We start from the raw sequence: 13,845 nt of genomic DNA, 5'->3' as shown, positions 1-13,845 counted from the left end.
TCGTGTCCGACTCTTTGCGACCCCATGGACTGTAGCCTACTAGGCTCTTCTGTTCATGGGATTTTCCAGGCAATAGTACTGGAGTGGATTGCCATTTCCTTCTCCAGCAGATCTTCCTGACCCAGGGATCGAACCCAGGTCTCCCACATTGTAGACAGATGCTTTCCCATCTGAGACACCAGGGAAGTCTATAACTAAAAAGAGTTATAAACAATTATTCATTATGCAATTAATTTCTTTGTAAAAGAGGTAAAAAGGCTTTTCATGTTTAGTGTATAATTTGAAATACTACCCACATAGCAGACAAAAGAGTTCTGGAATATTTTTGCTGTTTTTGTTCTTTTATTGTAAAATACAACATATATGTAGGAATGGAAATTAATGTTATTTTTCCAGTGCTCTGTTGAAATGCACAGTGATTTTTAATTCAAACCATATTATGTGAATTTCAAAAAGAGTTTTAAAAATAAGTGATGTGTGTGTAGGGGTGTTTATATGTAGTGTATAAAAGCCAGAGTTCTAGAAATAAAGTTATTGCTCATATAAATCAAGGAAAGACCGGCTACCTTAGCAGCTCTTTGAGAGTCACAGTGTAAAATAGGCTCATTAAAAGATCTGAGCATTTAACCCGGTGTTTCCCAAACTTACTTGACCGTAGAACTCTTTTTATGCCAATATCACGAGACATTAATGTTTAAGAGTCACATTTTACAGAGCACTCTGTAAAGAAAAAACAAGATAATGTTCAAAGAACAAGATAACATTTTACTCAGTGTTTTCAAATTCCCTTCTAACTTGCCTTTCCAACTAATAGGAAGATTGATAGTTTTTTTTATTGCAGAACTTACTTGAATTCTTTATATGGCTTTGCATTTGGAATGAGAAAACAGTGGAAGATACGGGGAAAGTGATTAAAATATTGTGCCCGCTGTCTCACATATACAAATGTAATTTAATTTTACATTTAGGCTCACCATTTATAAAGATAAAATTTCTCAAAATACTCAAAATTTTGTGATATTTCTTTGGTATTTATTTTTAGTTCAAGAATAAATTTTTTTCCATTCTACCGTTTGCCTTCCTTTTCTTTATCAGTAATTAAGTTCTTTCAGTCACTTGCTATTAGTCCCCTGATTTTTATTTAGTCTGGTGTCTAAAGTAAGTTCACAATTGCCAAGTACATATAAATCTTGTAGAAATCAAATGTTTAAAAAAGATCCCATAATACTGTAGTCTTGTAATCTTTGCATTTCTTTTTAGCCTCTGCTCTGTCTCTGTGGATCATTGATAAGGAACCTCTCTGCTGTAGGCCTTTCCAATATTTATGTAATGATTGCATTTTACCATTGTTAGAAGTACTCATCTCTTTTAAGTATTTGACCTTTGCAGTGTGCCTTAGGTTACTTCAATTGACCTTGGAGATGGGATGAATATGTAATGACAGGATTGAGATGTTTATCCCCGCACTTCTAGGGAAGCTGGGGAAGGCAGACTGTCCAGTTGTGGTCGCTTCCCAAGGCAGCAGCGAGGAACCAGTCAGAGAAGGGCTTTGTGTGGCGAGGCTGTTGGGCATGGGAAAGGCAGTGAAGCTGGAACCCAGGGAGAGGTAACTGTGGAGCAACTTGCCGTGTGAGCACCTCCATGACCCTGTCAGTAAACTCAAGGCCCTTCAGAGAAGTCAGGCTCAAAACAGATTGATTTCTTCAAAGCTGCAAAGCGAAACAGCCAGCAAAGATGGGGAAAAGTGAGAAAAACAGAGGGAGTTAGGTTGGGAATTCATCCATTTGATCTGGGTCCTGAATTCTTACAAATGATGGGATTGGGACTTTGAACCCCGTTTACTTAGAGATCCACAGTATGATGAACCCCCATGTGTTATCTGAGTTAGAGGTGACTTAAGCTTGGTCTGTTTATAAAATAAAAAAAGTAGATTGAGACTATAGCTTTGCTTCTGGCATGAAATGGCTGAAGTTATGAAGGTATTTGAAAAATTTTGCCAAAAGCATGCATTGGATTCTTGGATAAAGTATTTTAGCAATTGGTTGGAATGAACTTCTGAAGTTAAGCAGCTACTTGTGTTTATATGAACAAATGGAAAGGTGCTAATTGTCCATATCCTTTTGGACAAGGTTTAGCAGGTAGTGAGTGAGTGAAGTCGCTCAGTCGTGTCCGACTCTGTGACCCCATGGACTGTAGCCTACAAGGCTCCTCTGTCCATGGAATTTTCCAGGCAAGAGTACTGGAGTAGGTTGCCATTTCCTCTCCAGGGGATCTTCCCGACCCAGGGATCAAACCTGGGTCTCCTGTATTGCAGGCAGACGCTTTACCGTCTGAGCCACCAGGGAAGTCCCTAAAGAAGTGAAAATCGCTCAGTCGTGTCCGACTCTTTGTGACCCCACAGACTGTACAGTCCATGGAATACTACAGGCTAGAATACTGGAGTGGGGAGCCTTTCCCTTCTCCAGGCGATCTTCCCAACCCAGGCAGGAGTCGAACCCAGGTCTCCCGCATTGCAGGCAGATTCTTTACTAGCTGAGCCACAAGGGAAGGCAAGACATTTAAATATCACATCAGTTACAATAATGTCAGCAGTTATTTTAAGTGGCAAAAATATATAGAATTTATTCAGAGTACCTGGCTCTTTTTTAAAAAATTTATTTATATCAACTCACCTTTTAATATTTGGATCATTCTGCTAACAGTGGGACAAAATCCAGGCAGCTGGTGTTAAAGCCCTGTTTGAATGGGGGAATGAGTTTATACTTGTCGTTGCATGGGGCAGAAGTAATTAGGGGGCCTGCGGGAAACTCTTTTGTTCCTTTAATAAATTTGTACCCAAGGAAATTTGCTGCTGCTGCTGCTGCTAAGTCGCTTCAGTCAGACGGCAGCCCACCAGGCGCCCCCGTCCCTGGGACTCTCCAGGCAAGAACACTGGAGTGGGGTGCCATTTCCTTCTCCAACGCGTGAGAGTGAAGTTGCTCAGTCATGTCTGACTCTTTGAGACCCCATGGACTGCAGCCCACAAGGCTCCTCCGTCCATGGGATTTTCCAGGCGAGAGTACTGGAGTGGGTTGCCATTGCCTTATCTGCAAGGAAACCTGGGAAAACCCAATTCTGGTTGGATCCTAAAATTCTGGTTGGATCATTAGGTGATGGTAGTTTTGTGTCTATATGAAAAGTAAAAGAATGCAGATGTTTATTAAAGAATAGAGTGAATACCAGTCCAAGAAAAGTTTGAGGAGATTTACTTTATTTTCAAGGTAAAATTTTTTTTTTCTCCTGCATTTTGGAAATCTAGGTAATACATGTAATTAAATATATGTAATTTTTACTTTGTGAAAATTTGATTTAATATGTCAATTCCACGATAGTTTTGGATGTTCTTGATAAAACATGAAGGTGTCTCTGTCACAGAGTAGTCATCAGCAGCCACCATCTCTTAATGCTTCAGTTGCTGACAGAGAGATATATTGAGAAAGGTGGTAGTTGGGGGAGTGGGGGAGGAGCCTGGGGCTTCCCAGATAGCTCAGCTGGAAAAGAATCTGCCTGCAATGCAGGAGACCTGGGTTCGATCCCTGGGTGGGGAAGATCCCCTGGAGAAGGAAATGGCAACCCACTCCAGTATTCTTGCCTGGAGAATCCCATAGACTGAGGAGCCTGGCAGGCTACGGTCCACAGGGTTACAAGAGTCGGACACGACTTAGTGACTAAACCACCAGGGGGACCCTGTCTTATACTGGCTTTTTTTTTTTTTTTTTTGACAAGCCATGCTGCATCTTACTTCTCCAACTGGGGATAGAACACAAGTGGAAGCACAGAGTCTTACCCACTGGACCACCAGGGAAGTCCCATATACTGACTTTATCTTATTTATCCTGATACACAGCCAGAGCCTCAGTATTTTAAAATTAATGGCCTGTGCATTATATATTGGATAATCCAGTCACCTCAAAACACTGGCATGTTATATAAGAAGCTCTTAATAGTGGTTGCCTCTGGGGAGGGGAATTGGAGACAGTGGTGAGAGGGAGGTTTAGTTCTCATTGTGTAACCACTTTGGTAACTTTTGGTGTTTTTACCACGTGTATGTATTTTAAAAGGAAAAGTGAAAGAAGAAAAATTCCCCTCTAAGCATCCCCATCTCCTGACGGATGCTTGGTCTCCCTCTTGCCTCCAAGGATCTTCTGTGATTTCCACTGCTTCCCCCTGGTTTCTTTTGCTTTTGAGGAAGACACATTCTGAATTCATTGCCTTTTCTTACTCATCCCTACTTTTTAAATCCTGACCCCTTTCATGAAAGCCACTGAAGATTTCTCCCCATGAAATGCGGTGACCTCTTTCCAAGCCCTGCGACCTTTCTGGGTCACTGGAGACTTGCCCTCTCCCCCACCATCTCTGACACCATTGTCTCCTGGTCCATGTTGGCCTTTCTCACTCCACCGTCATGAGCATCTCTACTGTGATCCCATCATTATCTGTGCTCTCTCCCTGAGCAAACTGTTTTAGATTCTCGGGTAAAATCACCTATACCAGCAGACACAACCTCTCTCCTCAGCCTGCCCTTGCATATTTACCGGCCCACTAGGCATGTGGAGTTCCCAATTCTATGGGCGCCTCAAAATCAAAACAGTGTGCGCTATTGTGCATTCCTCTGCCATCCAAGTCCCCAGGTTTTTCCACTCGCTATATTTTAGTACTTTGCTGCACCCAGCTCAGAAACCTAGATTTGCCCAAGTTCCTTCCTTCACCTGACGAAGTTTGGAATTACAGGTTGTCTTGCTGTAACATGCGTATATTGGCTCTGTTTCCATCACACCATTTCATTTTGCAAATAAACTCCTAAATTGGGCGGCTTCATTCTAGATGGACTTGGGAAGAAATTTCCTGCATATAAATGTTCTGTCCTTGCTAAAAGGATGTGTGAAGGGGGAGGAATCACTCAATTATTCTTCTGCATTGACAATTTTGTGTATATGAATCCATGGAAACCTTATTCCACAGGCATTTCTGCGTTTGTGACTTGAGTTTGATTTTTATTTGAAAGTAAATTAGCAATTATGTAACTTCACAGAGCTTGTGGTTTATTATTATTTTCGTATGGATACTGTATTTTGCTTGGTTTTCTATTAAGTCACTTTAAAAAATAGTATCTTTTCCTGTATAATTCAAATTACATCTAATATTGCCTCTGTTTCTTATGTATTAAACTATATAAATATAAAATAGATATTGTATATGTATAAAATAGATAAGGAACTACCAGATTAAAATAATTGTGAAAATTAATTGCATACCTAGTATATGGCACTTCACATCTGTCATGTCATTTAATTTCTTTCACCCAATAAGTTGATGCAGAATGGAGAAACTCAGTAACTTGCCCAGATTACACTGCTATGATGGTGTTGCCCCTCCCTGCAGCCCCTCTTGAGATTCTTTCATTTAAGTGTGGCCTGTACATCCCTGAAAAAAATACAGTTAAGAACTGGATTTATGAGTGTCTTCTTTTTTGGGGGGCTTTGATTTCCATGTGGTCAGTATTTTTCCTGTTCTGGTGCACGTTGCTGGCAGAAGAGTTTTCAGTGCTTCCATGCCATCACTGTGACTATTTGCAGTCATGGGGTGATGTAGAAAAAGGTAGTAGAGGTGATGGTGTTAAAATTTACATGGCACTTACATTTTGTAATTCTATCAAGAGATAATTGTTCTTTTTTTTTTTTAATGTGTTAACAATGATTTCTCTGCTTGCTTGAATTTTTGGTACCTAGAAGGTGGCTGTCATCTGAAAAATCTTATGGTCTGTAATTTATATTCTCACATTTTTTTTTTTTCTCTTAGTGCAGTGAAACCTCATTCTTTTTTGAAGCTCGAAGTAAAACTGCTTGCAAGCATCTTTGGAAATGTAGTGTAGAATATCATACATTTTTTAGGTATGTTCCTTTGCCTAATGAAAATTGTGTTTGCTTTTATAACAAGAATTCTATTCTTAGAAGAAATTTATAAGTGTTTCTCTTTTATTAACTTTTTTACATGCACATGTATGTAGATTTTTTGTTTGCTTGTTTGCCCATACTATAAGAAAGGATCAAGGATGATTGCTTTTTAGGTTTATGTAAAAGTATAGCTTTGGTATTGGTGGGCGTTAAGTGTTCTGCTGTGAACACACTAAAACTGAAATGCCTAGCCTGGAAATATGGAATGGGTGGCTGGGTATGCAAAGCTTACAGAAAAGACCAAGGTTGGTCATGTAAATTTTGTAGGTAATAAGGCAGACAGTAGGCAGCCAGTCGCCTATGGAAACAGTAAAGAGAGGAAAGGGACTGCGCTGTGGGGCCCTCCCAGCGCTTAGAGGACAGGAGCATGGGGAGTGGGAAGTAAGGGCGGCAGATGCTGTGATGAGTGAGGAGCTGGCATCTGCCTTGTGTGCTCCTGGGAGGTCACAAAGATGCAGGCAGAGCACTGACCGTTGGGTTGTGTGGGTACTGCTTGTTTCACATTCTTATGGTGTAAAGATTAAATTTTATCAGGTAATGTTATACATTAAACTATTTTTGGTTTTCAAATTTAGATTAATCCTTCCCCTTTTTCCTTTTTGATTTACACGGAACATTTTTTCCAAATAGTATGATGCTGGAGGAGTAGTATTATAAAATGATCCACATCTTTTGAGGAGTTTGTATGCAGAAAGGGATGTAGCCCAAAATGTCTGAGACAGTACCTCTCCATCAGTGGGGCGGGGCCAAGAAACTCCACTTGGAGCTGTGTGTTGAATGTACCATAGAATGGAAAGTACGAAGAAGAGTGAACCATAGCATTAGATATGATTAACTGCCATGAGAACCTTGGCTTGGGTTAACCAACAGTGACAAAGTTCTTAAGAGAATTTAAGTAGAGAAATTAAATTTATTCACAACAAAATCTTCCTTGTAAGGGTGATGATATATTTAATAGTCTTCAGGAAGTATGAGTATTTTGATATCATACTTGTATAAAATAGTAGAATGTGATGGTTGTTTTAAGTATTAGCTTTAAAATAATCAATTATTATTTTTTGCCAATATGTAGACTGAGTAAAATATTTCAACTATGTTAAGCAGTATTGCACTATTATATATTTCTATGTAGTTTTTGCTTATGTTACATAAGTATATTTGTAAGTCTTTTTCTAATTTTCTTTTACAAATTCATTAGAATGCCAGAAAATGAATCAAATTCATTGTCAAGAAAACTCAGCAAGTTTGGATCCATGAGTTATAAGCACCGGTATAGGTAAATGGCATTCTTTTCCTTTGGGGTGTGTGGATGTGTGTATGAATGCATATTTAATCTAACCATCCAGATGCATGCATGCATATTAAAATTTGTGATCTGATTTTTTTCTGATTTTTTTTTCATAATGCCAATTATTTTGATAGGCAATAACGGTTTATTAAACTTTCTTGACAAAAATGATTTTCTGGGTTTAATGATATTTAAAGAGTACATTAGCTTGATTAAGTATAGAGTTTTTAGAATGTAGTAGAGCTTACTATCTTCAGAAATTCATTTTGGTCCAATTATCAGTTATCTCCAATTATGTGGTGATTATGAAACAGAATAGATATTCTGAATAGTAGTTTATTGGTATTCTTAGGATATTCAGTTAATTCTCTGTTGCAGTATCATGGGTCAAATGTTTTCTGTAGTGTAATGCTTACAACATAGTAATGCTAGCAAGTATATGTTAACTTTATGGAGCAGTACCCAGTGCCATATATTGTGCTAAATGTGTCCCAATATCGCTTCTTTAATCATTGCAGTCTTACTGATGTTATCCTCATACCATGTGAGGAAACTGAGGCTCAGAGACAAGTCACTTTTCAGAGAAACCAACCAGGAAGTGTTGATGTTGGGCCCACCGTCTGGCAGTCTAACTCCAGACAGAGCCTGTGTCTTTACTGGTTAGTCAGACTGTTGCATGTTGTGAGGAAAGCTTGATTGTCAAGCAGCCAGGCTGGTGCTTGTGAAAATGGAAAGTTTCTATGTTTTGAAAAATAATTTGTTTTGTTTCAATTCATTCTGTTAACTGGAGAACCTGTGATGTTGAAGGCAGGATAATAGGTGCCCAGAGATAGAAAGAATAAGATTTCACCACCTTTGCCTTTGGCTTCCCTAGTGGCTCAGACGTAAAGAATCTGCCTGCAGTGTGGGAGACCTGGGTTTGATACCTGGGTAGGGAAGATACCCTGGAGAAGGGCATGGCAACCCACTCCAGTATTCTTGCCTGGAGAATCCCATGGACAGAGACTGTAGACTGGCGGGCTACAGTCCATGGGGTCGCAAAGAGTCAGACACAACTGAGCAACTAACACCTCTGCCTTCAGAGAGCTACAGTATTATTCAGTGAGCAGTGATGCAGCAGTGAGATGGTCCCAGGCCCTATAAAACTGAAGCAGGGTGCAGAAATGGGACTTGGGAGGCAGGACACTGTTCTCTCAGTCCATTTGAGACATCTCCAAGTGAAATGCTTACTTAGGAGACTTAAAAATCAAACCAGGTCAAGTGTTTGCAAGACAATAGTATGCCAGATTTTAATTCCTTTCTTTTATGAACCACTTTTTAAAATCTTGCTTTGAAACCAGGGATAATCAGTAAAGGAGTGATTAATATTAAATGTTCAGTACATTAATCTTTACATATTCACTTGGATGTTTCCTCATTTGCTGACTTAACACTTAAGTATTATTATGTTATAGATGTTCTTGGTATTTGTAGGAAAGTGTTTATTGAAATCCAAAAATTTAAACTTTGTTATCAAGGTTTTCCCCTAGATAGTGATATAATTACAGGAATTTAAGGAGAGAGTATTTACTTTTATATTAAGGAAAACAGCTCATAGTGAGTATTTGGGCTGTTCTTCCCATTGGGACGTAACACATTTCAGGGGTTATAGAGTGAATGTGTAAACCTGTCTCTTTGTCACTGAAATGAAGCTAGTGAAAAAGCATCTGTCTTAATATTCATAATGCGAAATTTGTAATTATGCTGTTTAACATACACTGTAGCTGGTTTCCACAAATTTACCATACCTGATTTTTCAAATTTATTGAAATGCAAATGCTGTCGCTCTGGGAATTAGGAAGTTATTGGATTTTGCATATTAAGTATAATTTCTTCCACAAAAGTAATTAAAGGTAACCTTTGCAAATTGGAAGCTCTGCTAAATCTGTTCTAATTTTGTGGGTGGTGTTAACTGCTTAGTAAATCTTAATGAAATTCGAGTCTCAATGTCTATATGTAGGAAGCACTAACATTATGCAATTCCTGGAAGAAGGATGTTTCATCCCACTACCCAGAGCCAGGCTTAGGCAGGGATGGGTCTCTGACTACTGGGTGGTCACCAGTACATGACTGTTAATTGTCAAAAGTAATAACACCCAATCTTTAAAAAACATCGTATGCCTGTTCCTTTGAGACTTTCTGGAGACAACCTGGAAGGATGGAAGAACTCTGGAAACAGAAACCTCCTTCCTTTACCCTGTAGGCTTTTAGAGTGTGAGAGATAGTGAACGGCATAACCAGTGGCTGTGGTGTGTGAGTGTGGTTGTCTGTGTGTAAACTCTACATGTGTTTACAGTGGAGTATGTGTGTGTAGGAGTGTATGATAGAGAAAGACAGTTCTATTCTTTACTTTCTCTTTTGCATCTTAGGGCTTGCAGAATACCAAGGAGATTCCAACATCTTTGAGAAAAAACTAGTCATTACTTTAGAGGAGAAAACTTAATTTTAGTGGTATGTGACAGGCAATCCTTTCACAAATTCAAAATTAAATTTTTGGGAAAAGATTGAGCTGAAATGTGACAGTCAAAGTCATTTATTGCTTTATTATCAGATACCAGTAATCTGAAATAGAGACTGATTAAGTCTTTGGTTAAATATTTTGTTATACACTACTCTCTCTTCCTCTGAGCCCCTTAAAAACTAATCTTGCCTCTACCTGTTGTTAAGTTTGTAGAGGACTCCTGGTTTGGATGAATGAATGAGCTGTGTAGAGCTTATACTCTAGAAATGAGACTTAGACCTGAGAACCACCTCTCGCCCGCAGAACCCTGATAGCCTTCTTGCTACATTTCTTGAAGTGTGAAAGAGATCTAGTCCTCCTGAGAACTTACTTTGTCTTAAGTGCTTTCATGTGTGTTACTTTGTTAAATACGTTCAGTGACCATCAAAGGGGCCTTATCCTCATTTGTATAGACAAGATATTTGAGCCCTCCCCGGCCCTCGCCAAGTCTAAGGTAATTGAACTGAAGACCTTTAGCTAGTAAGCAGCAGAGTGGAGATCTGAACCCAGGTGTCTTGTTCTCTTCCCTCTACCCAACCAATGGCTGTTTGTAGCCTCACTTTGGAGCTGAAGAAGGGCTGCTGGCGGGACCTCCCAGCATGGAATGGGAGTATGTGTGCCCCAGGGCGAGGGGTGGGCAAGTGAGTGACACGGGGACAAAGCTCTCTCCTGCCACTGTGGAGAGCCACTAGGCGTATAGGAGCGCTTATACCAACACTGAGAATCTCTGCATTTGCCCTGTGCTTCTGTGTTACAAGGAAGTACTAAGAATACCATACAGGAGTATTTCTGCTGGGAGCTAATACGAACAATAGAAATACAGACGAGGAAAATAAGGTTCTAGGAGATTAAAGAAATAATCTACTGACGACCACGCGTTTCTGCTAGAGCTGAGCTGTGAGCCAGGCTTGTAGCTTTAAAGTACATGGCTGTGGGCGCTGTTCCTTCTCCTGGGCTGCCAGGCTGTGCCACCCGGGCCAGCTGGAGGGGAGAAAGCTTCTTCTAGTCCTGGGTCCTGTGCAGTTCTGCCAGGTCAGCTTATGTCCCTGGACTTCAGTTTTATTAGTCTTGTGATATGATTTTCTCATTTCTCCTTTATTCCTGAGAAACAAGCCATGAGGAAAAATTGAATAATAAAATAAAATCTCATTATCAAATGCCTCAGTAGTCCACATATTAGGTTATGTTTTTAGGCCAAAAATTTTTTCCTCCATGCAATGAAGTACAGACTATCCAAGTCTTAGATTAAGTCTGTTGCAAGGAGATCTTATCTTCATACTTCAAATAATTTATAATAATGGAATTTTGCTGTCTGTATAGAATTTTAAAAAGATTTTCCGGGGAGAGATGTTGCTATTTGTATTACCTTATGCACTACCTTTAGAATAGCTAAAACTGTTGAAAGTTCTCAATAATTTTTTAAATGTGTTTTTTTTGTATTTAGTTAATAATTATGTAACATTTTATGTGCTTGGCATTGTTCTGGAAAATTTAGAAACATTCTTACTTAACATTCATAATAACCCTATAAAGTGGTCATTGGTATTATTGTTGCTTTAGTAATAAGGAAGCTGAGATACAGACGGTTTGAGTAATGTTTTCCGGAGTCAGAGAGCTAGGATATGACATAGCTGGAATTTGAACCCAGTGTCCAGAGCTTCTTATTAACAATATATTAATATGTAAAAACAGCAAAATGAAAGTTGATAAATGACAATTTTCTTATGTTATTAGATTTCTATATGATACATTTTCACTATATATGAGGGGAAATAGTTAAATTTCAAGTGAAAGCAAGCCTGTCACTCTGTGCCCCCCACCCCCCTGCCCTCCCCCTGGTTTTCATGAAGTCTTGAATGTGGAGTATGTACACTCATGGATAGAAACTGTCGTTTTCATTCCACATAGTAAGTCGTATCCCCAGTTAGCCCAATGAGAAGTTGCTTGTTATGAATGTTTCAGGCCTCTATTTCTCGTAAAAATGAATGGGGTAGAAAGTAAGGAGGGGAAGTTTCCACAGAAGTATGTAGGAGGTAAATTTGGCTTTTTTCCATCTCATTTGATCTCTTTTGGGGAAAGGACCACCAATATGTATCCTGTGCTGCTGCTGCTAAGGCGCTTCAGTCGTGTCCGACTCCGTGCCACCCCACAGACGGCAGCCCAGCAGGCTCCGCCGCCCCTGGGATTCTCCAGGCAAGAACACTGGAGTGGGGTGCCATGTGTCCTGTAAATGGAGGGTAAATAGGTTGAGGCCATAAAAAGACTTTTTTCCCATTAGATGGCGCTTCTTATAGTGAATCAAAGTAGTCACTTAGAAATTCATTTTCTCTGTACCTAAATGACACTTTCCTTGAAATCCAAGAGTCATTTATTGGTTCAGATTCAGCAGCTGTGGAATAAATTTTTAGTAGAATGAACGTTGACTGAAATTCAGCAAATTAAGTTACATGGTTCTTGAGAAGTTTAGTTTCTCCTCAGGGAAGCTCACCCTGTTGCCTCATAGACTCATAAGGAAGTGCTGCTGCTGTGCCGGGGGATTCTGGCTGCTCTGAATCTTCCTGGGTGCTTGCTGGCACAGGTGGGGTGGGCGGAATCAGGGGCTGATGGTGTCAAAGGGTTCAGAGTACAGCCTCACCACGGGGCCCACTGGCAGAGGCCCTATGACTTGCCTTGTAAGTACAGCAGGAGGACACGTCGACTCATGTGGAATCTTGGCCCTCAGTACTCCAGCCGAGCACGGTCTCATTGCTAAGTTGTGGAGCTGACAACATGAGCATCCGCAGTTTCTAGCCTATCATTCTACTTAAATCCAAACCTGATCCCTCCTTTAATAAATTATTTCTTGGTTCTCTCTCGGAAAATCTTCCTTATGTCAGCTGAGGGGGAAAAAAAGTGCAACATGAGAGCTGTGAGTCAAGCTTTATTGGTGCTTGTAGAGAGAGGACTAGAGGCTGAGAGATAGTCTTTCAGATAGCTCTCAGGACCTTCCCCTAAGGGAATGTGTGCAATCAAACACACATCTCTGTAGAAGGTTGCTGCTAGTCACAAGGAGCAGATGTCTCCATTAATGATGGTAGTGCTTCTCTAGTATGAGAAGATGCAAGAGATCAAGTTTGTAGAATATTCTGAAAACGTCTATCTGAAGGCCTGTTCTGCCACTTTTTCCCAGACCACAGAGTGCCTCAGTCCCAATCTCTGTCCTGAATCCCTTTCAGAGTATGTCGAAGGTCAGCAACTTTAGTGGCTAGTGGCTTCATTCTTGCAGAACCAGATGATGGGTGACATTCTTCAGCTGGCACTTATATCTCAACCAAACCTTTCCTGTTGGACTTTGTTACTTCCTTGCTTAACACTGCAGTGAGAATCATTTGAAGCTCCTATATAATCTGCGTGAGTCTGTTTTTTTTTTTTTCTTTCTCTCCATACACTGCAGATATTCTTTATGAGCTGTGCTTTAATTTTGTGGCTGTGTGGTCTTACCTGTGTTACTCAAAATGTTGTATTTTCAAGTGGCAGGACAGCACTACAGATGAGTCGAGATCTTTCTATTCAACTTCCCCGGCCTGATCAGAATGTGTCAAGAAGTCGAAGCAAGACTTACCCTAAGAGAATAGCACAAACACAGCCAGCTGGTAAGTCACAGAGCCCCCAACTCATCAGAGTAACCTTGCATTTCCTTTTAGGCTGTTGGTATGGCATATACTTAAGTGGTGACTGTAGCCTTGAAAGGTTTTAACTGTTAACACTAGAGTTTTCAATTTGACCCAGAAAATGTCCAAGCAATCAGAAATTATTCATAAGTTGACAGGTAATCAATTTGAATCACTGTAACTTGCTTAATGATTATACTTAATAATTCATTTTTTGAAGAGGTTAAATAAAATCACAACTGAGCAATTTCTTAGTTTGGTGTAGCTGAGATTAGAATTAAAACAAAGTCTTAGCAAAATTCATTAAAAAAATTACTGCTGGTGTAATAGCCTGTGAACAATTTAATTGGTTTTTTATTGTTGGACTTTGTTTCA

At 39.8% G+C, this 13,845-nt stretch overlaps 1 protein-coding gene across 2 annotated transcripts in view; it reads left to right on the top strand.

The window, feature by feature from the left end:
- Window positions 1-13,845, top strand: part of LOC120852622 (band 4.1-like protein 4A) — a 288,931-nt gene that overhangs the window by 193,860 nt on the left and 81,226 nt on the right. For both annotated transcript variants that reach the window (XM_040225954.1, XM_040225953.1), the window contains exons 11-13: window positions 5,839-5,930; window positions 7,192-7,269; window positions 13,331-13,452. In XM_040225954.1, the coding sequence (XP_040081888.1) occupies window positions 5,839-5,930; window positions 7,192-7,269; window positions 13,331-13,452 (292 nt within the window). The remainder of the gene's footprint in view (window positions 1-5,838; window positions 5,931-7,191; window positions 7,270-13,330; window positions 13,453-13,845) is intronic.

The sequence above is a fragment of the Oryx dammah genome, unplaced genomic scaffold (genome assembly GCF_014754425.2).
Source record: "Oryx dammah isolate SB20612 unplaced genomic scaffold, SCBI_Odam_1.1 HiC_scaffold_26, whole genome shotgun sequence".
Lineage (NCBI taxonomy): Eukaryota > Metazoa > Chordata > Mammalia > Artiodactyla > Bovidae > Oryx > Oryx dammah.
This window is presented reverse-complemented; position numbering and strand designations above follow the sequence as displayed.